General features: G+C 43.3%; 1 protein-coding gene across 1 annotated transcript in view; it reads right to left on the minus strand.

Annotated features, from left to right (window-relative positions):
- Window positions 1–24,012, minus strand: part of ANO4 (anoctamin 4) — a 440,366-nt gene that overhangs the window by 140,313 nt on the left and 276,041 nt on the right. The window contains exons 8-9 of the mRNA XM_073789215.1: window positions 10,477–10,577; window positions 7,082–7,126 (exon numbers count right to left, since the gene is read on the minus strand). Of these exons, the coding sequence (XP_073645316.1) occupies window positions 7,082–7,126; window positions 10,477–10,577 (146 nt within the window). The remainder of the gene's footprint in view (window positions 1–7,081; window positions 7,127–10,476; window positions 10,578–24,012) is intronic.

Genomic DNA, 24,012 nt, shown 5'->3' on the forward strand with positions numbered 1-24,012 from the left:
CTTTGGAGAAGCTGCTAGGCAGAAAGCAGTGTTATTAATAACTCCTTGAGGACCATGGAGGCTAAGGTAAAAGGGATGGAAAGGAGAGGAAGTGGGCTTTTGAAACACTATGGTAGAAGAAAGATATTCAAAAGATATCTTAAAAACAAGCCCCCTGAGACACTAACTGGGGGTGGAGGGTGTGAACTGGTCTTCATCGGGGTAGCCTGAGAAGAAACAGGAAGACAAAGCATGGGCTGTCTCGGTCCCACCACACATGCCAGTCCAGGCTGTGTGCTCACAATGGACAGAAAAAATGTTCAGATGTGAGCAGCAGCTTGTGTTCTCTTCCGGTTGGCAGAAAGGCCCCCCCAAAGATTTCTGCACCCTAATCCCAGAACCTGTAAATATGTTGTGTGACATGGCAAAGGGACTTTGCAGGTGTAAGGTGATGGGCCTTAAATTAAGGAAAGCATCCTGGATTACTCAGGGGGACCCATTTAACCACGAAGCCATTTAATAGCAGAGAACTTTCTCTGGCTGGAGACAGGAGAGATGAGGCAAAAGGGAGGTCAGAGAGATTCAAAGCATGAGAAGGATTCAACCGGCCACAGCTGGCTTTGAAGATGAAGGGGGGCAGGAGCCAGGGAGTGTAGGCAGCCTCTAGAAGCTGAGAAAGGCCTTTGGTTAACAGCCAGTCGGGAAACGGAGACCCCAGTGCTACGACTGCATGGCCCTGAACTGTGCCAGCCACCTGGCTGAGCCTGGAAGCCAATTCTTCCCCAGCGCCTGGCTGGCTGACGCCATGATTTCAGCCTGTGAGACCCCAAGCAGAGAAACCAGTTGAAACCTCCCCCAGCCCAGACTTGTGACTTGAAGAACTGAGATAATAAATTTGTGCTGTTCTATGCCGCTAAGTGCGGGAATGTATTGTAACAGCAATGGGAGACCAACACACCTCTCCAGTCTTGGGCCCATCTTCCCCTTGAGACCTGACCTTGGCCAGCCAGGCCCCCATGGGCTGAGACCGACGTTCTACACGTTGCCCCTATCTCCCAGGTAGGTGGCTCGGGGAACAAGGGGTCTGTCCCTCTGTGGCAGGATGACGAATGGTCACTCTTCCACAAACCCACTCCTGTCCCCAAACTGTGCCACTCAGACATCAGTGAGGACCCCTTTCACCTTGCAAAGGAAAGACACATAGTGCAAAAGCCACCAGGTTGGAAAGCATGAGACTTAAGCTGGATGCCTGGGACAAGCCTTTTATCCTCACGGGGCCCTAGTAGCCTCATCTCTAAGATGAAAAATCAGATGCTTTCTCAATACATGGTGGTGACTTCAGCAATAATATCTTGGCTCTACCATTTTAAACAAACTTGAGTTAATAAAGAGTTTTCCTTTAGGGATGTCTCTGGCGGTCCAGTGGTTAAAACTCTGCGCTTCCACTGCAGGGGGTGTGGGTTCGATCCCTGGCTGGGGAACGAAGATCCGGCATGCTGGGGTCAAAAAAAGAGCTTTCCTTTTCAAGAGGCACAGTGGATAACCTTTCATATAGAATGACGACTCTGGAGTCAGCTGGAAGCGGATTCACATCCTCATTGCCCAGAACGAAAATGGTGAGTGTCACGCTGGGGAAGGGACTAAACTCCTCTGAGCTAATATACCCATTACCTAAGGAAGTGGGAAGGATAATGCATAAGTGTTCGCACAATGCCTTGGATGGACAAAATGCTCAATGAAGTAGTGGTTTCTAGGATGAAGAAAATGATGATGACAATGAACTTTTATTAACCGAGTTCTCAACAGACGTTCAAGAGCTATGATTCTCCCTTGTATATTGAGGTCTGTGCTTCCATGTCTCACAAACATCCCTAAACAGGCAATCCTGATATTTACTTAGGCCTGTAAAAGTCAAGAAACCAACTAACCAGGAAGCACCCCATCTGTCTCTTCAACATAGGAGCAGGGCTGATACTTAGTAAAATGTCCTCTGACGGGGAAGAGGAAACATCAGCTTAATGAGGGAGCACTGACTTTGGTTGGATACACTGTCACTCTCTTCCATTTCTGCCATTTACTGAGCAAAAGCTGCCTCGCAGACTGCACAGGCACCTCAATAAAGATGGATCATCCACTTGGGCATTTGTGCCCTTGACCTGTCAAGGTAATATCTAGACTAAAAGGTGAGTTACTTTCTTAAGAAAGTCGTTCTGGTGGTAAGTTCAGGGTCCTGGACCAAATGCCGGTTCATGACAGGTGAGGTTCTGCATAGCTGGAAAGAGCTGCCGGCACAGAACAAGCACAGACAAATGGGCACAGACCTGCCGCTTCTTCCAGGCTGTGCCTTTCCAGGGTGTTCTTGGAAATGTGCCTCGGGAAGGTCCTTGTTAAAACAACTTGACCTCCGTTGTAAAGGTCAAGTTATCTCAGTTGTAGAGGGGAGAGAGACAATCTTACCCACCTTCAGGAGTGGTGATGATTATGGAAAAGGCCACATGCAAAGGACTTCACCCCTAACAGGCTAACCTGTCTGCAGGCTTTTATAAATCGTTGGCTGTGCACAGAGTCCCAACCTGGATGCTGAGGGTGTACCCTGAAGAAGCAGAAAACAACGGCCTTTCCCTGGAGCCACTAACAACCCAGGAGGGAGTTTGTACTAAGGACAACTTAATTAGGCTGAATTAAATGAAACGGGCTACTTCAGAGACACCTGCTTTTCCCCAGACCAGAATATTATAATAATAGCATTAGGTTTCGAACAGTTAGATTACATTTTCAGAGATCACGTGCCCAGAGAGCACCTACAGGTGAGTACCCTGTATTTGCAGCCTCTCCTTGGATAGCTAGGGATCTTGGGAAGCTACTGCCATTCTTTTAGGTCACAAGGCTTGCTAACTGGGGCACAGCTTAGAAGAGTCCAAAGGCTTTGGAACATTTACGTATGTTAATTTGTTTAAGACGAGGATGGAAACAGCCAAGCCGTTTTGTCATGTTGCCCGTATACTCATCGGATAAGATTACGATGGCACTGAGCGTATAATGCAGTAGGGACCAGCATTCCTTCTGCCAAGCATCGCAAAGGAGAACATCAGGCAGGATGTGCATGGGGGCGTGGAGGCAAAAAGAATGAGTAGTAATGAGACTGCAGCTACAAGCCACCCACAGTCAACAGATTTATTACTTTGTAAGCATATCTTCTGCAGATTATATTTGTACGATTTGGTGAAGGCAAAAAAATAATAATAGTAAGGCAGAAGAATGATGATAAATTTCCTTTCCTGACTGGATAGGTAATTTGTAATACCTGTAAGTCTGCCCAAAGGTAAGTGTTGAAGCAGCCTTTAATAGACCAAGTATGTGAATGAAAAGAGCATTTACTCCAGAAATACATATCTGAATTACATGAGTGTGCTTTATGACGTCAGGTGACCTTTCATAAATAAAGATATTTGTGAAATGACGCTCTATTTTTCTGCCTGCTCAGAAACTTCACAATTTCTAATTCATCTCTCTTATCCTGAAAGGAGGTAGGTTTGTTTCAAGGGTGCTTTCACAGATTAATGAAGTGGAATATCATTTGTAAGAATGAAACTAAAAGCTCAATTAAGTATCCATACGTAGCATGACATGAGAACTTTAGAACACTGGAAGTCAATATTTTACTGCTGATGTACAACTAGGATAACAAGTTATAGATGTGCCCTTCAATTTGTAATGTCATCCCTGGCTACAAAGAGACACACACTCTTCATCATCTAAATCAGGCTGTTCTGAGGTGAAGAGTTAAAGTAGATACAAAATTTTCTGACAAACTGCATTTAAAAATTTGCACCAGACACTGGGCTTCAATAAGTTATACCACCAAACTGATGTCCCAGATTTAATCCTATTGGTAAGCAGTAAAGCTTAAGAGGTCATTCTGAATTAGTGTGTCATAAAACCATAGTTCGGACTTTTTTCCCCTTTATTTTGACCCAGAGTCTTCCGGTGCCTCCTAAGGCCTAGATTTTTCTACAGTTGTAATGTGTGCACTTAAGTAGTATTAACATTTTTTTTAACATCTTTTTTGGAGTATAATTGCTTTACAATGGTGTGTTAGTTTCTGCTTTATAACAAAGTGAATCAGCTATACAGATACATATATCCCCATATCCCCTCCCTCTTGCATCGCCCTCCCACCCTCCCTATCCCACCCCTCTAGGTGGTCACAAAGCACTGAGCTGATCTCCCTGTGCTATGCGGCTGCTTCCCACTAGCTATCGGTTTTACATTTGGTAGTGTATATATGTCCATGCCACTCTCTCACTTCGTCCCAGCTTACCCTTCCCCCTCCCCATGTCCTCAAGTCCATTCTCTATTCAGGAAGTAGCATCAAGTTTTCCAGGCCCAAAATTAGTATTTAGTAAGCTGTTCTTCCAGTTCCAGGAACAAGGGTTTCCCCAGCTCTTATTCACTCCCAGCCTCCCTTCTATACACATGGAGTACATATGAGTCACGTGGTCACAGCCTCCTCTGCTTTCCTCCTCTTGCTCCTGTTCTAAGGTAGTAGTGACCCCTCACTGCCTCTGATTCATCAGGACCCTGTCCATTCTCCACCAGCTGTAATTTGGTTTCTATTACCCTCTACTCCGTAGTCATCATTCTCAAAATGTACTAGTTCCAGACCAGCAACATCAGCATCACTTGGGATCTTGGTACAAGTGCAAATTCTTGAGCCTCACCTGTGGGGATGGGCCCAGCAACATGAGTATTAAAAAGCCCTGCAGGTGATCCTGACGCACGCTAAAGTTTGAGAACCACCACTCCATGGAGACTGCTAGCACGGTGGTTACCATGGTGACCAAAACTCAATTCTCATCTCTCATCCTTCATCAGTAGCTGAAGAACACCCCTTCCTATGGGAACTCATACGTGGTGCCTTTGGCACTGCCTTCCCTTAGTTCTCCTCCTACTTCTTAAATCGTTCCTTTTCATCCTCCCCCATCTCTTCCTGTCTCCTTAAAGCAGACTTTCTGAGCAACTGCTACTGGCCCTCTTCTCTTCACTCCCTGCATCGTTTCCTGGGAAATTCCATCTACTCCCCTGGCTAAGGTCATGACCTCTATGGCTCTGTCTCCCAAACTGGGTTCTCTGGCTTTACCTCTAGCTTCAACTGCTGTGCCATCAGTTTCAAAAGCCTTCAGGACACCAACACCTCAAAGACCTACTGTGAGTCAATGTAGAATTATTAAAACAAAATTCACCACCTTCCTTACCACACCTGTATCTCTCTGAATTTCTACTCTTCTTTTGCCTCCCGATCCCTTAATACGGAAACCTCTTTCTATCTGCCACCATCTCTTGTTTTCCAAATACCTGCTAAGTCCTTTTGCCTATAATTTCACAATCTTTCTCATATATTTTGCTGTTTACTTTGTAGACTATCTTTTGGCTATTCAGGGGGAACTACAATCTGAATGTTTTAGAGTGAAAGCTAAAGAGAGAGAGATTATGCCTTATTTTAAGGAAGCACTTTCTAAGTCAGGTGTTCACAGATGGGTTTAGGAATACGCTGTCTCCAGAGATGTTCAAACACAGGCTGCCTGATGATACAGCAGAGGTTCAAGTAGCCGATGAGTCGTTAGACTTGATGACATTTGATATCCCTCCAACCCCGAGATTATATGGGTCCTTTTATCACCATTTTCTTTCAAGCCCTCACCTCTTCAGTCCCCAGTCTGTGTCTGACACTTCAGGCAGTCCTGGTTTTTCTATACTTTTCTTTGTGGTCTCCTTTTCCCCCAAGCAAATTCTCACACCTGTGTATGGAGATTCACTCATTCATTTGCCCCACCTACTACATGCTAGCTGCTGGAAACAAGGAATTGGATGAGCCATCCTTGCCTTCATATACCTTCCAGGTGGAGAGTTGGACATCTACATCATAGATTACAGCACAGGCCCAGTAATCTGTGTTTTAATAAGCCCTCCAGGTGACTCTGATGCTGGCTAAAGTTTGAAAACTACTGAAATAGGCTAAAGTGTGCACTAAGTTTTTGTAGAAGGTCATTATATGAAAAGGGATTCGTCTCATTGTGGTGAATCCAAATGCCATGGCAACTGCCTGATGAAAGAAGGATTGCTAATAAGGATGCTGCTCAGGGAAATTCTTGGAAACCACGTCTTAGTTTCTTTAAAAGCCCATTCTCATGTCATACTTTGTTGAGTGCACGTGTATTTGAGTAACTCACTAAAATATATCAACTACTCTTCTACTTATCCTTCTGCATAGCACATTAACAGAGTGAATAGGAATCTTAAATCTCACAGAACTGAACACTAAGATTTTCAGACAAATGCAATGGTATCCAAGTTTAACTATCAGCTCAGCTCAGGGTGAATGGTTACATAAGACCAATTAAAAGCTTGAAATTAGAATGCCAATGATCACCACAGAGTCAAATTAAAGGACATCACTGACGCCTCCCCTTCATCCCTGGCTTCTCAGAAAACAAGGAGAGACAAGCTTAGGAAGGATTCATAGCACAGTAAAGGCAATCTTCATCCAGTAGTATTTTTGGGGAGGAGGGGTAAAAAGAGGGTAGGAGGGCTTCTGAATAAGGTCATACAACTGCCTACTTTATTAACAAACTATTACTAACATAGGCGGGCCCCACCCAGAGGGCCAAGAAACCATCTGCTTTTGGAGAGGGTGATTGTCTGCACTTAGATTTCAAGTTACTTATAGCAGAGGGAGGAATCTGTGTGGGGAAAAGAGTAACATTCAGACCAAAGATGCTTTCTAAACAGTGGGCCTTTCTGGTAATTTATCTAATAGAATGGGGAGAGAAAAAACCCCAAACCCAGCCTCAGTAGACTTGCAGATAAATTCTGTCCTCCCAAGTGTGAAATCACAGGGAAGACTCTAAGAGGAACATTTCCATCTTTGCTTTTTTTTTTTCCCTAGGCTATTTCTCTAACCTGAAGTAGCGATTTTTGGCACGGCAGCCGGCTTTCCCGTGTGACAAAGGCCCGTCTTCCCCAGCTTGTATTCCTTGTCACTGTTGGAGCGCACAGGCCAACAGCTAAAACAAACGCCATCATGACAGAGCATGCTACTAACCTGCTCATGAACTTGTACCGGCGGGGCAGGTAATAGATTTTTCTCCTGGAAGAACAGCAAAAATGAAGCCAGTCGAGAAGAAAACCCATCGTCAGTTACAGTTTGAACTAGCAAGGAAGGAAAGGAGATTGAAGATAGAAGCCTGTAAGAGGTGAAGAAGAAAAAACTAAAAAGAGATTAACAGTGAGAAATGTAGTGGGAACGGAGGGCATGCATTTTTTGAGTCATGAAATCATATGAAATCGTCTCCATTGATATCGCCCCCTCTCCTTGTTACCATCATTGTTTACGGCTGCTCTTCGCCTACAGAACCTGTGCAGAGCAATAATTTGGAGCAACTGGTATTTGTAGGAATTCGGCTGAGGTCAGCTCTTTTTTCAGGAGGCCGAGATGGGTTGCCAGCCTGCTGGCAACATACATAATTTAGTGGGCACAGGATCACATTAACTAGTATTTATATAGCGCTTTAAGTTTAGAGAATGCTTCTCTCATCTGATATAGGCAAGGGTAATATAAAACTACATATTCATATTTGACAATCAGTACGGGAAAGACACTAACAAATAGGTGTCAACATCCTGTTATGAATAACCACACTGGAACATACTGCCTCACCCCTGGCCCTCCTATCAGTGAATTCAAGAGATACACCAAGGAATCCTGGGAAAAAATCTTTTTAAAAATCAGACTTATTAAGGATCTGTTGGACTTCTATACACCTGCATTTTAAAAAGCATTACAAATGTAAATTCTGGGTGTAGCGTGAATGGAGAGCACATGTATCAGATGCTTTGTTAAAATGCAGTCTCCCTTTCTATAGTGTGGGCTTCAACCAATGGGGTGGTAATGAAATGAACACGGTTTGTATGAATTCTGAACCGTTCCTGAGATATCTCACTTAGAGAGAATGGGAAGTTTATACACCAAAATTTATTTTGCATATCTGTGAAAACATAAAAACATATCCCATGTTGTTAACAGGCAAATTATAGAGACAAGAGAAAGATCAGTGGCTGCCAGGGGTTTGGGTTGGGGGGAGAAGGGATGAATAGGCAGAGTAAAGGGGATTTTTAAGGGCAGTGAAACTATTCTGCGTGATACTATAATAGGGGGTACCTGACACTATGCATTTGTCAAAACCCATAGCACTGTACAAGGCAAGAAGTGAACCCTAAAGTGAACTATGGACTTTAGATAGTAATAATGTACCAATGTTGGTCCATCCATTGTAACAAATATACCACACTAATGCAAGATATTAATAATAAGGAAACTGTAAGTAGGGTGAGAGGGGGTATATGCGAACACTCTGTACTATCTATTTAATTGTCTGTAAACCTAAAACTGTTTTAAAAACAGTCTATTTAAAAAACCCATATCCACGGACATACAGGTATTTAGCAGAAGCAGGCTTTATTGACAACTTCCCACAAGAAACCTATTACTCGACTTCCTTTTAAACATTGGAGAAATAAAAATCCTAGGAGACTAAACCTGGGGTTCAGAAGTGCAGTCTACAGAAAATAATAAATAAAGATTCTTGGAGGCATTTAAATAGTCAGCTAAATTGACATTTGAACATTTTGGTGAACTGACATGGCAGGACAATTCCTGCTTTGGAAATACATATGTCTCCATAGACAAATAGACAAATAAGCTAGAGTTATCTGTCTAAAACACCGGACAAAATGAAAGCATAAATTTTAAATGCACCAAGTTGCATCAAATGAAGCTATGCTTAGGTAAACTCACATCAATATTAATGAGGCCAATTAGTGGCCACACACTAACAGTATTTCCTCCTAAAATATTGCCCTGTAGGAATTCCTACGTTTAAGATTATTATTCATAGCTATTATGGTTTTCATTTTATTGCCTGGATCACAGTCTCTGAATACTGCATAAGAAAAGTATTAATGCTGCTTGCAGGCAGCATTTTTCTGCTATGTAATGAGCACACAGAGGTATTATCTATGATGCAGCCAGGCGCTTCAGAGATGAAATGCTTCCAGGTACTAAGGGAATTTGCTCTGTACCACGCTGCTCATGTTCCTACAATCTGCTCAGGTTCTGTGCTTGAGAAGTGTGTTCTGGCAAAAGGTTTTATGAGGTTGCTACTGGGGAGGGGGGTATCAGTTTCACTAGGTTTGACTACTGTAAAACTACTACTACTATCAAAAGGTAGACTTTTTAGCTCTGTGGGCTATAAGATGTTGGTCTGATATATGACTCTATCTAAGCATAGATTTATTTTTGGTCCTTATGTGTGATATAGTATTGATTCACATTGATAAATAACTGAAAAGTTTAGAACTATGTTTGTCTCAATTCTTTCGGGAATTTTGCCTTAAGGAAAATAGATGCTAGAAATCCAGCCTCTATTTTGAATTGGTATTAGGACATAAAGACCAGTAAACAAAGAAAATAAGGTGCACCAAGGAGATATATTACAGCCCTATGAATGGAAATTGCCCTTCTCTAAATGTGTTCCTAGCTCCTCTTCGTCTCTAAGAATGTAGATGGTTCTTTGTGTCGATAACTTTCCACAGCTCATTAAGAGGTACATTTTAGAATTGGCAGTTTGTCTAATATCTGCCCACTGACTTGGTCTTTATGGGCAAATTGTGAACTAAAAGTATTTAATTCTTTAGTCCCTTTGGAACTGTCCTTGGTACTACATCCCTCCACCTCCTTTGAGAGATTCCATTATTTCCACATATCTTGGCATTTATAACTTGAGGTTTAATACTTTATTTCAGTTCCATCTAGCCAATGATCACTTTTTCTTAATCTATAGGGAAAATAAGAATATTCACTGTAAGATGGAGGAAAATTAATCCCTTTAAATAACTGAGAAATCCATGCAAAGTGTTTTCTATTCCCCTAGGAATAAATATCAATGCTTGTGCAGTATTTATGACCTGATTTTTTTAAATTTAAAAATAGGTTATTTAAAGAAATAAGATCAAAAAAAAATAAATAAGATCACATTTTCCTGAAATTTCTTGAACTTGTTTCAATGGAAGTAGATTTGAATTTTTTTCTGGAAGGGACCAGTCAGTAAGGACCTGCACCACTGATCCTGGGGTCTGGCCATTCAAAGAAGCAGTACACAGGGTTTCTAAAAATGGCACTTTGGAAATGAAAACGCCACTTGGAAAATATTTCTTTCTCACAGGCAGGTGAACTATGTGCCCTTCTAAGGACTGAATTAGCCAGACATTTTCACAAAAAGATATGAAGCCATTATTAGCCATGAAGTACTTATTGCATTTCCTAAACATTTAAGGGATTTTCTTAGAGTGTTCCAGTCCGCATTTCAGTTTTATTTGTTTTGAGAGAGGAGTACATTAGTAGCAGAGAGAATGGGGGGGCGGGGACACTTTTACACCTACCTGAAAGGCATTCTTACATTCATTTGTTCTGCATATCTTCCGAGCACTTCCCATGGGGCATGCAACTTCACAAAGATAATGTCACTATTTATTAGAGAGGACTGAAACAGAAAAAAGAAACTAAATTGAAAAGTATATCCAAGTCTCCTATGGTTTCAATTGAGTTGGAACTTAGAACACATGAACTTGTACAGAGTTTAAGATGGGGGGCATTCTTCAGCGACAAGCTGGCTCCTTATGTGCGCATATATCCACTCAACCAATACACCACTGTGTGGCAGGCACTAGAGAACCAGTTTAGGAGCAAAAGAGATATGCACGGCATTTACATTCTGCAAAAACACACACAAAAGGAGACAGGCAAAAACAAGTTAAAGAGAGAGGGACAGATTCAGAGCTACGAGTATTCTGAAGACAACAAAGTCTTAGGAGGAAGAGTTGGGGTAGGGTACCCATTTCTTTGGGCAAGGGTCAAGGAAAGTCCTCTCTGAGGAGGGGACATGTGAGCTGAGATATAGAGAAGGAGCCAGCTGGATAAAGAGCATGGGATGAATGTTCTGGGTGCCAAGGCCCTAGGTTGGGAAATAGCTTGGTATGTCCTATGGTCGAGGGACAGGGAGGCAAGTAGACGGGCTGGGGTGGATTAATCATGGAGACTGGAGCGAGCAGAGGGTGGAAAGGTGGGCAGGAACATGTAGTGCTTCACAGCCCACAACAAGATGGTTAAACTTTATTCTAGGGCCACGGGGAAGTCATTTTGATTTAGGCGTTCAAAGATCACTGTGGCTACTGCGTGGAGGATAAACAACAAGGGACAGTTACAGCGAAAGCAGAGAGAAAGAGAGAGGCTCTCAATCATACAGGCAAAAGCAATAGTTGGTGGTGGTGGAGATAAAGGGACCTAAGGGATGTGAGTCTTAAATCTGGGTCAGTATCAGCAAGGGTTTTTCAAAGGACTGTGTTCTTTGGCCCCAAACCTTTGCCTCCTCTGGGGCTTCTTATCAACACAGAACTTAGACAAGCAAGTAAAACTAGAGCTTCATACTCTGTTAACCCCCCAACACATTTTGATCTATGCCTCTGACCAAGGGGACATCTCCAATTAGGAGATTTCCTTCAGAAGTCATTTCCCAGGGGGAGGGCTGAGTTGTGGAAGGAAGCAGAAGAAAGATGAGAAACAGTAAGCCAGAGCAGTTTAAAATTAGCAAAACGGCCAATTATTTAGCCATATCCTTCTCACACACAGTCGTTCTGAACTGCATACTATTTAAAGTTTTACAGTTTAAGAGTATCAATTTAAAATTTTGTAGTTTAAGATATGTTAGGCCTTTGTGGCTGAACTCTCCCTATAATAGTATTTATAAACAAGCCAATATTTTTACACAGCTGACCAAAAAAGCTCAACTTTATGCTTTAGCTGGGGTGCATTTGCACTACAGGGAATTGTTTTTATATCGCAGATGAAATGCAATTGTAATTCATCTCTTGTATTTTCATTCAGGGTCTTCTGGTTAGGCTTATATAAATAGTGTACTTAATTCATAAGAACTCCTCAAGATATTATGAAAATCAAGCTGGTGTCAACTACAATGTTCTCAGGGACTTTGGTGACACTGAATTTCCCATGGGGCGGAGGGCCAAGGCCCAAATCCACAATGGTGGTGGTGGGGTACCCTTTGATATTGGTTAGGAAAATCAAACTTTCTGGCAGTTCGGGCTGAAATAAGGTTTTATCTTTCAGCTTAGGATAAGCAGACCCCTGTCTCTAAGCTCCCTGAGAACAAGGAAAGTTTCTGTTATTCACGGGTGAATCCTCTGGGCCTAGCACAGTGCCTACTATAGACGGTACACTCAACCAATATTTGTCTAGTGAAATGTGAATAGTTAGTCCTGGCCCCAGTGAAAGCTGGGAGTCCTATGAAGCCAGAAGTGAAGAAGATTGACTCTTGGAGCCCACATAGCCGATTACTGCAAATAAGGTGCCCACGCAGGGAACAAACACGCCAGCAACCACTGAAGAAGCAATGACTAGGGCTGTGTCTCTTTGCACAGACTGGTTTTCTGTTTAGTAACCTATTACCTCCCTGCACTGGGTGCTTAGAGCCAGGTAGCCAGGGGTAGTGTGAATGAGCTCATGGGTGGCAATGTCCACACAGGAATATACAGAAACACAGCACACACACTCTCCATCGTGTCCCATTCATGTCTGTGGACGCGCTGATGCCTTGATCTGAGATGTTCTCAAAGCTTATCAGTTGAGCATTCTTGTGCTTTGGAAAAGACTGCCACTTGTTTTTCCATATATAATATAGTTTTCCAAGTTAAAAAGCAGAAGAAAGATTATTTTTCCTTAAAATGGGCCTTTCTGGGGCTTCCCTGGTGGCGCAGCGGTTGAGAGTCCGCCTGTTGATGCAGGGGACACGGGTTCGTGCCCCGGTCCGGGAGGATCTCACATGCCGCGGAGCGGCTGGGCCCGTGAGCCATGGCCGCTGAGCCTGCGCGTCCGGAGCCTGTGCTCCACGACGGGAGAGGCCACAACAGTGAGAGGCCCGCGTACCGCAAAAAAAAAAAAAAAAAAAAAAAAAATGGGCCTTTTTGTTTATACTAAAGATACGCTTCAGAGTCTGGGAAGGTTTTGTAGCTTCCTCACTTGGGAGGTTTCATGGTAATACCGGGAATGCTTTAAATTCACCTAGCTTTCTGACAAGGTTCTCACTTCCTGCTATTTCTTCTCTCATATTCCCATGAGAGAACGAGTAAAATTGTGCAAAATAAAGAAGATGGGAATGTGACTGATTTACAGAATCAATCAAACCTTGATTTAGATAGAGGATAATCTCAGAATATACTCTCTTCATGGAATTACTGTGATTGCTAGTTTTACAGAAAATATACACTCTATTGCAAGGATAATCATTTTGTAGATCTCCCATGAATGTATGAAAATATTAAGGAGAACACAGTACTACATTCCATTTAGGGCACGTTTTACGTGCCATACTTCTGTGTGTTGGAAAAGCCAAGTTCATCTGAACACATACTGAGTCAACTAAACTTCTAATGTGGGATCTCAACCATTTTCTGCATAAAAGAGCAACTGCTTTGATTAATTCAGCATAAAAATAACTCCATTTTCCTATTATTTCAATTAGAACAATAATTATAAAACCATCACTCTAGTTTTTAGTTGCTTTATAATTTTAGAAGCACTTTTACACATTACCTCATCTTATTCTCCAACTTGTAAGAGAGGCTTTACTTCAATTTCTTAAAGAAGGAAGAGTCTAAGTCAAGTAAGTCACCCACAGCCAAACTGAAAGTTTATCCCAGGCAAAGCTGAGTCCACAGCCACATCCCCTGACTCCCTTGTCAATTTTATCTGATAAACTCTGAAGTTTGAATAAATCCATGGCTTTTATGTGCATTGAAGACACAATCTCTGAATTCTTTATCAGTTTATACAAACTAATCTGAAAAGAATTTTGTATTTCAGAAAACAAAGCAACAAAAACAAAGAGGGAAAATTAAGCTATATTTAAGATGATCTTGAGAAAAATGTTAATTGAATTCCCATTAATGATGATGAGTGTCTATTCGTGTGTGTGTGTGTGTGCATGCTTGCACACCTGTGTCTATGGGACTTATTACTTATACTCTGTTTTTAAGGAGAAACTGAACTTCAGCCCAGACAAATAAATGTGAAACAGATGATTGCTAATTATATAGCTCATATATCACTCTTTTCTCCAGTGCTGAATGATTACGCTACTGTGCTTAAATAGGTTTTTCCTCGTTATTAAGTATTCCTTTCCACATAAATCCAAGTGTGCAAGTGCCAAAATGAAGAGAAATAAAAATGAATTTTTTGAAACATACAGTTGTTTCATTAATATACTGCAATAAAAATCCCTTAGGTTAGAACACTGGGGAGAAGAAAAATGACCATTTAGAGGAGTCTGGAAAATCTCCTTAGAAGAATGATTGGAGAAATTAAGAAGGAGCATGGAAAACACCTGGAGGAGAAATAGGTAGGATTCACAGAAAACATTCCTTCTTTCTTGTTCATTCAACAAGAACATATTGAACACCTTCTATGTACTAGAGGCTGGGAATGCAAAGATATATAAATCATGGTCCTTGACCTGAAGGTTAGATACGGCAACAGTAAGGAAAAGAATAAATAGCACGCCATGATCTAACGCAAGCAACCCACCTCTCAGAGACATGCAGATGCACACATCTCTCCATCTCACGACCCCCAAAACCATGGCTGGAAGAGGGTCTGGGAGCAGGGGCATGGAGGCACATCATGAGCTCAGTTTGGGAAATGCTAAGTAAGTTTGTGATGGTCACGAGAAGATGTCCTGTGTGTAGATAAATGAGTCTGGAGCTCAGGGGAGCAGTCTGGGCCACAGATACAAAGTAAGTGTGGCCAGGACATAGACAATATTTAAATCCATGGGATTGGATGAGGTCAATCTGGGAGAGAGTACAGGTACAGAGCCACGTGGCTAGCTGGACCAGACGTTAGTTAGGAATGCAGACTCTGAGGTTTGACAGCCCATATTCATATTCATATGTCTACCTGACGACTATGACGACTACCTACACTCTACCTACACTGTGACGACTATGTACCAGGTACTCTGCTAGGTGCTTGGATATATTACGGTAGCCCAAACTTACAGTCTGAAGCAGGAGGCAGACATTGAACAACAAATAAACATATGATTTAAAATTATGAAAGGTGGTAAAAAGGACAAGAATTACAGTGCTGTGGGCCAGTAGAAGGCAGGGTACAGCTGTTTGATCCCTGCCGCCATAACATCTAACCTCAGATCCAAAAGCTGAGAAGATGTCAGCTATGGGAGAAGCCAAGTGAAAAGCATTCCAAGCAGAAGGAACGGCAAGTACAAAGACCCAGAGATGGGAGATGACACTAGGAACTGAAAAGGCTCAGGTGACTGGATACTGTAAAGTGTGAGGCAGGGAGAATACCTGATAATAGGGCTGAAGAGGAGAGCTGGGGACACACACTGCCAGGCCAGGTTCAGTGCTGTAAGGAATTTGGACTTTATTCCTAAGGTCAATGGGAAGTTACCAATGGATTAAAGACAGGGGTGACGGCATCACTTGTTTCAGAAAGTACACTCTGAATGCCCTGTGGGGAATGTCCCAGGGGGAGCACAGGGCTGAACAATTCACTAGAAAAGTTATTCCAGGAGGCCAGGTGAGACAAGATGGTGGCTGGAACCAGAAGGTAAATGCGGCAAGGAAGGGAGAAATGGACAGACTTGAGATCTACCTGAAGGTAGATTTGAAAGGACTTGGGATTGATCAAACGAGGAGAGTGAGAAAAGAATCCGGCCTCTTAGAAGCATGTGCAGGTTGTTTTGTCTGGGAAACTGGGATGGTTAATACCACGCACTATGTAGACGAGAGTCAGGGAGAAGATGGCTGTTTACTCTGGGATGTGCGTGTTTGAGGTACCTGGGCGATAGGTACACAGAAGTTTGAAGCAGGCAAATGGATATGGGAGTCTGGCTCTCAGAGGGTGGGACTTATTGAGAATTGCAGGCATGTAGCTGACATTTAAAAGCATAGAACTTGATGAGGTCACCTAAGGAAAGAGTACAGGGAAGGACTGAGCCCCAGGGCACACTAACATTTAGAGGTTTGGAAGAGGAGAAAGCAACCATCAAAGCAGACTGAGAAGGAGCCATCAGAGAGGGAGGGAAGCAAGGAGAGGGACAAAGGCAAAGCAGAACCCAGGAGGAATGGGTTTCTAGAAGGATGAAGTGATGAGCTGTGTCAGATAAGCCAGGGGCAGCTCAGGTAACCCTTCCCGCAGCTACGCCTGGGCTGCTGGCTAGAAGTGGCCTCATTCATCAGTGCCCTTTGTCCCAGCCTTGCTGCTGTGGCCGCCTCCCCTTTGCCTGCTGACACTGCCCTTGGCCCCCGACCTGCTGCTGATGTACAGCTGAGGTGGAACTCCACTTCTAACAGTGTCCAGCTTGTCCCCTGCAGGGAAGCTTGGAACTTCCATGTTCTGGCTGGCTTTCCTGAGTCAGAGCTGAGTTCGAGGAGGGCACACGGGCACCAAGCTGTGTCTGTCTCCCAAGCACACCTCCCTGCCACCCACAAACCAGCGAATGAAGCCCATATGCGACTCCCCTGGCCCACGCTGGGGAAAGCTATCGCCGCTTCAGAGCATCTTGTCAAGAAGTCAGAAGCGGCTCGTCTCCGCTCTGTGCCCAAGGTTCCCAGGCTGTAGCTCTCGCACACCTGCCAGGGATTCCGAGACAATGAACACTCCTAGCAACCTCCAAGGATTCCCCAGGTAGACGTGCAGATGAGACCTCCCTCCCCCTGCAGGCTCTCATTAGACACACATCTCTGATTTCAAAGAAAAAACTCATTGCAATTTTGGGTTCCGTTTGACGTCTGTGATGTTTGCCTGAATGAGATCACGGTCTTGTACAGAGTCACACGCAGATAATGTGTGTGCATGCAACAAGGAAATGTACTAGAAATCCCGTTTGCCATAGAAACCTTATTCTGGGAAATTTTTATCAATCTCTTTTCATTTCAGGTCCACTTTCACTGACTGGGTTATACTGAAACGATGGTGACACATTTTAAAAGGTAGTAGGAGAAAGGAAAGCAATTCAAAAGATTTGGTCAATCATTTCTTTATCAAACATTTATTGCAAGTGCATTAACCACTTGCCTTCTGCTGAGAAAGGGTCGTTTATGTTATAATAAGGCAACTGGCTTTGGGCTATACAAAAATGAGACGCTAATACCCTAGCCATGGAGATAAAAAATGTATATGTGGAATTTAAGTAGAATTACAAAACAAGGGCTGCATGAGGATATGCAACCTTCGTTTAGACACTGAAGGAAAACAGAGTAGAGAAAGCACACAGTGTAGTGGTTAAAAGTCCAAGCTTTGGAGTTAGGGTTCAAGTGCCAGATCTGATATTAGTAGCTGGTGACCTTGCACAAGTTACTTAATCTCTGTAACCCTCAGTTCTCTCATCTGTGAAACGGGAACAACAGCAGCGCTTCAGATTTCTTCAGAGGACTACAAGCTTTACTGTATGCAAAGTACTTAGCCAGTTCCTTGTGCACTAAAAATACTCTTTAAACAGTAAGAAGGAAGGCTTGTAAGTAATTGTGGCAGGTAAAAATATTTTTTAAAGTTAAAGCTTTAATTGAGGAACAAGATTTCTTTTTTCCCACCAGGTTTCCAAATCTTGACCATGAAAGTATATATAGGAACACAAAGGTGCTTGCTTGGAGGGGCCAGGAGAGGCAGCTGCACCTGCAAACTGAACTATGTTCCTCTCCACAGATATCACAGAGTGAATGCCTGGCTTGAAGGAAGCTGCCTGTCTCTCACTTGCAAGCTCATTTCATTCACCTAAGACACAAAGTGCATCCTGGGGTTACATTTGTGCCAAACAGGGACAGGGAACAGGTGAGCAGGAAACAGGGAACGAAACAGGGGTCTGTTTGGAAATAGCCCCCATGGGTCTACGGCAGCCCAGAGTATCCTATGTCAACCGGACGCCCTGCAAGAGGCTGTTGAACTTAAAAAAGCCACTCAGCTCAAAAGATGATCCCCAATCCTTTTTTAACCTTGAAGAAAACCGTTTTAAAAGAGCTGGAACTTCATTAGAGCACAGAAGACTACAGGAGACCTAGGCTTAGATACTTTCTAGAAGTCCCCTTGATGTGACTTGTTAGGTGATCACTGGCCAACAGCCAACCATGTGCTGCTCTGTGGTGGAAAGAACACCTGGGCCAGGTCCTGTCACAGCTCTGCCTTGCGAGTTTGGGTAAATCACCTCAGTTCTCTCACTGGCCACACAGAGACAACATGACTCCTGGAGCTGCAAACGTCTAGGGCTATTTTGAGGCGCAGACTAAAATGGCCTGTGAAAACATGTTGAAAACTGTCCAATCCTGGCTCTCTCTCTGGCTGCACCTTAGATTTGGAACCTGGCCTCTTCCCTGCCCTCGATTTCCTCACCTGCAAAGGAGGGGCTAGAATCATTTGGTTTGTTCCAAACTTGTTCAGCAGAAGGGCACCTGGAAATCATGGTGGTCTCTGCAGCTGACCACGCATCTCATCACGTGAACTGTAATTTAGCATTCACTCACTCATCCATTCACGTCGTCCACAAACCTTCACTGGGGGCCTTCTATGTGCCAGGGACTGTCCTAGGTGCTGGGAGTACAGCTGTGAACGAAACAGGCCGAATCCCTGCCCTCGTGGAGCTCAGGTTCTACGGGGGACACAACCCTCGATGAACAGACACACGATATTTCTGACGGTGTGCTTCGAAGAAGAATAAAGAAGGGGAGGAGAACACAAAATAACGGTGAGAAGGAGATGCTATTTAGACAGAGTGCTGCGGACAGGCCTTTTGATAAGGTGACGTTTGAACAGAAACCTGAAGAAGTAGGAAAGAAGGCTGTTCCATTATCCAGGGAGAGCGCATTCCGGGCAGGGACAAGTTAATGGCTGAAAACCTGAGGCATAAAGACGCTCCACGTTTCAATCTATTGGGCACAAAGGGTCGAATCAGGATAGCCACTTGCATCTCTTCTGTATCCCCTCAGGCAACTACCTGGATTTCACTCTCTCATAACTATGTTGCCAGGAGAACAAAGCAAACCCCTGACACTCTGGGGACAAGAAAGGAGAGATGAATTTCCAATTGGGAACTCAGATAAGCCTCTTGGAGAAAAAAAATAGGAACAGTAGAGGTGGGAGCAGTTACATAGTGCTACCACTTGCTACGTAGTGTTTTAGGACGTTTACACATGTTAAATAACCTAATCTTCACACCAACCCTATGCAGCCAGCATCATTATCCTGTTTTACTGCAGATGAGGAACTAAAGCACAAAGATCTTGGCTAAGATCACACAGTGAGTAACGAGGGAGCCCGGATTCTCACCAAGGCAGCTGGGCTCCAGAACCGCTGCTTCACAAGAGGAAAGTGGGGTTCCATGAATACGTTTTCTTTGTGGATTCAATTCCATTGTCATTTTATTTTTTCTGAAAAATACTTAATTACGTATTGAAATCCAAGGTACAGTGCATACAGTTCCCTCTAAACATCCTAAAATGAATGTAAGGCCAGCGGTAAAAACAAACTTGAAGCCTGGTTCTGCCACTCACGCTCCCTGTGTGTTTCTGGCACGACACCAGCTCATGAGCCTGTTTCCTCCTCTGTAAAATGAGGACAATACCAGGCATGACTGCTCTGAAGCTGACACGGTTGTCAGCTTACAACCACTGCGGGTGGTTCAACAGCTAAGACTTTCCTTCTTCCTCCCATAGAATGCTCGGGGAACATTCTGCTAATTTATAGCTAATGGCGGAATTTTTTTTGGTGGATCTGGAATCCAGTCTCTGAAATGGATGGAGAAATGTACATTTCTGGAGGGTTAAAAGACTCAAAGTAATCGCTGAGCCATTTCAACTCCTCTCAGTGGGGCTGCCATCTACTCAGCTGTGTGTCACCAGGCAAATGACTTGCACTTTCCTGAGTTTCAGTTTTCTCTGAAAAATGAGGGCATAACTCCCTAAAAAGACTTTGTTTCTTTTCATTTTTTTAATTCTCAATTCCCTGAGGACTCATCAGAATTTCGGAGTGTAGTTCAAAAAAACTCTTCAGCTGATTCGGACGCAATTCTCTCTCCACAACTCATGTACATGCGCACACACACACACACACACACACACACACACACACACACACACACACACACACACACACACACACACACACACACACACACACACTTATTGTGCCCTGGTAGAGAAAAGCCTCTGAGCTACTGTATGTTCCTAAATGGTCACAATGCTCACCCCCTGAAGATGACATTAGCATCAGTGACAGGAAATAGGTGTGTGGCTTTAGATGTCACCTATCATCTGATTCTTCCAGATCCCTGTCTTTGGCTCAGAACCCTCTTCCGAGTTCCAGATCAGCAACGCCAACGGCCAACATGGTGTCTACCCCTGGCTGTTGCATGGGCACATCAGACTCAATGTGTCTAAGAGAGACCCACTTCTCTGGAAAAAAATGCTCTTCTCCTCAGTGTCCCCGGATTCAGGAAGCGGCACAATCATCCTCCCAGTCCCTCAATTCCAAGAGTCACCTTTGACTTCGTTTTCCTTGGCCCACATTCAGTCAATCACTGTGTTTGACTGACTCTACCTCCTACATCTCTCTCCAATCCGTCCACTTCTCTCCATCTCCACCACCCCACCCCCCTGTAAGTCTCCATCATCGAGCTCCTTGAAGACTCCTCGAAGCTGGGCTCCCTCCAGTTCCGTTCTTGCCGTGTGTATTGTCGCTGACATCAGAGACGCCTTTAAAAATGCATCGTGATCCACGGTTTCCCATGGCCCTCTGGAAAATCACTAAGGCGGCCAGTGCATGATCCGGCTACTCCTTTATCTTGTATCGTTTTTCCTTTCTCTGGGTTCCAGTCACATGGCCCTCATCTCTTCTTCTTTCCACATCCCCAAACTCCTGACAGTCTTGGGGTTTTCTCACATGCTATTTTCTCTGCCTGATAAATTTCTGCTTCTTTATTTTGTTTTTTTTTTTTGCTTTTGTTTTTGTTTTTTTTTGCGGTACGCGGGCCTCTCACTGTTGTGGCCTCTCCCGTTGCGGAGCACAGGCTCCGGAAGCGCAGGCTCAGCGGCCATGGCTCACGGGCCCAGCTGCCCTGCGGCATGTGGGATCCTCCCAGACCGGCGCACGAACCCGTGTCCCCTGCATTGGCAGGCGGACTCTCAACCACTGCGCCACCAGGGAAGCCCTCTGCTTCTTTAGATCTCAAGTTACGTGGCAAGTTAAATTCTAAGACGGCCCCCAAGATTCCCACCCCACTGGATTACACATCCTGAATAACCAGATAATCACCACTCCTTGAGTGTGGGAGGGACCTGTGAATATGAGGGATGGCATTCCTGGGGTTGGGATACTAATCTGTTGACTTTGAGTTAATCAAAAGAAAGATTATCCTGGATTGGCCTGAACCAATCAGGTCAGTACTTAAAAGAGAGTCTCGAGGTCAGAGAGATTCTTCTGCTGGCTTGGAAGAAGTAAGGTACCAATGTGAGAGGGCCCAGGAGGGCTAAGAGTCGTAAACAGCCTCAGCTGAGAGCAGCCCCTGACTGACAGCCAGCAAGAAAAGGGGGACCACAGTCTGACAACCGCCAGGAAATAAATTCTGCCAATAACCATATAAAAGGACCTTGAACTCCAGAAAGGAACACAGCCTGGCTGACACCCTGATGGCAACCTTGTGGCATCCTGACTGGAAGACCCCACTAAGTTTTATCCAGACTTCTGACCCACAGAGAAACTATGAGATCATAAACATGGGCTGTTGTAAGCCTCTGAGTTTGAGGTCATCTCTTATGCAGCAGTATAAAACTAATACAGGTTATATCCCCATTAATTCTGAAATTACATATTTCACTGCTGTCTTTAGGAAAGTGTACAGCTTCCCCACAACTATATTCCCAGTATGTTACTAAGCATGTAGTCATGGAGAGGACATACTACATGCTTAGTATGTTACTAAGCATGTAGTCATGGAGAATGAACATTTCCTCAATTAATCTGTGAACATCTTGGGATCACAGATTAATTGAGGAATTAATTAACTAATTAATTAATTCCTCAATTAATTAACAACTAATTAATTACTTGGGGTGAGTAACTTTCTCACGTTATTGATTACCTTGTTAAAACACTACTATTAGACAGAAAAATTCACCTTCTTGCCACCACAGAGGTTTCAAGGTGGTTTAAATTTACATATGAGAAGCTTAGGTAAACACTCCTCTAGATCACAATGAGGAGAGGTCCAAAGCCAAAGAGCTAAGCACAAATTTCCATGTTTCTTCAGAGGTTCCCTGTGTTTCAATTAAGTGAACACTGATGCAACATGCTCTCGGTTACTCTGCATCAACCCTGGTGATTCCTACATCAAACCTAGGAAACTCACTGCATCGGGATAGCTGAAGAAAATCCAAGTTTGGTGTTATCAGTCAGGATAAGCTAAGTTATGCTGCAGCAACAAATAACTCTAAATATCAGTGACTTGAAATGGTAGCGCTGTACTGTCCATACGGTAGCTACTAAGTACTTAAAATATAGCTAGTCCAAATTGAGATCTGGGGAAAATATGCACTAGATTTTGAAGACTTAGAGGTCTGAAAAAAAAGAACGTAAAGTATCTCATCAATTTCTCTACTGATTACATGTTTAAATGATAATTTAGATCTACTGGATGAAATAAAACATTAAAATTAATTCCATCTGCTTTTTACTTTTCATATATTGTTACCAAAAAATTTAAATTACATTATTTCTATTGCCTGGTGCTATGATAAAGGTCTACTTCCTGTTTATGCTACATGTCCACTGCAGGTCGGCTTACTGCAGTGACTCAGTGATTCATGCTGATGGGTCACTGGGCCAGAGGGAAGGCAGAGCTCAGAGGGTTTCATAAGGACACACACCACTTCTGCGCCTAGCTCACGGGACAGAAGTCGTCATATGGACTTGTCTGTGAGGCCACCAGGAAGAGGGATTATACCTGATGAGTAGTGCTAATGAATACACACTGATACAGAATATCCTTCTCCAACAACGACTTAGTATCACAGTGCATCTATTATGTAAAACAAATGTCTTATCTACCTCACAACATAACCACTCATAAAGTCATTCAACAAACACCTAAAGATAAACTTAACTACATCCTGGGTACTATGTTGGGATACAGAGAAGGCTAAGATATGTGATGAATATGAATAGAAGTTGGTCTCATGTCCTATGGGAGCACAGGAGAGAAAATGCTCCCTTTGTGGATGTTCCCTCCATGCAGTACTAAATCTCTCCTCAGAAGAAAGCCATGTCAGTTCTGATATGCCCAACTCCATCAAAAGTCCTCATCATAACATTTCTCTCATCCTTCAAGGTGGTATATTAGATAAGTTGAACTTGGGGACAACTATATCATCACAGTTATACTTTATATTATCACAAATGATTGACCAGCTGATAAGTATTCACAGTTGTGACCCAGTCAATAACCCATGTGTCATTATGCCCTTAATAAACTGCAGAGATTAACAGCCATCAAACAAGCGTGAGCCAGAAAGGACAAGCAAGCAGGTTGTCTGCTGCCAGTGAAGCAGCAATTTAACTTTGGAAATACTTTCTAACGTACTTGGAAAGGTTATGACATCCCTCCTAGGCCTATTCTGTTTATCTCTTGGTGGAATGCTGATCAAAATTAGAGGATGCAGTAACGGCACATGTAGTGGTAGCTTACAAATGGCTTTTTACCTAAAGGTTGTGAAAAAGCTGTCAAGAAATGGGGCTCATATGATCTTTAATAACAAAAATGTAGCTGATAGATTATACCTCCACCCATATCAGTTCCTCATTGGTGTAATGCTGATATAACTCCTTTGCTTACTTTATAG

Source organism: Tursiops truncatus, chromosome 11, assembly GCF_011762595.2.
Source record: "Tursiops truncatus isolate mTurTru1 chromosome 11, mTurTru1.mat.Y, whole genome shotgun sequence".
Lineage (NCBI taxonomy): Eukaryota > Metazoa > Chordata > Mammalia > Artiodactyla > Delphinidae > Tursiops > Tursiops truncatus.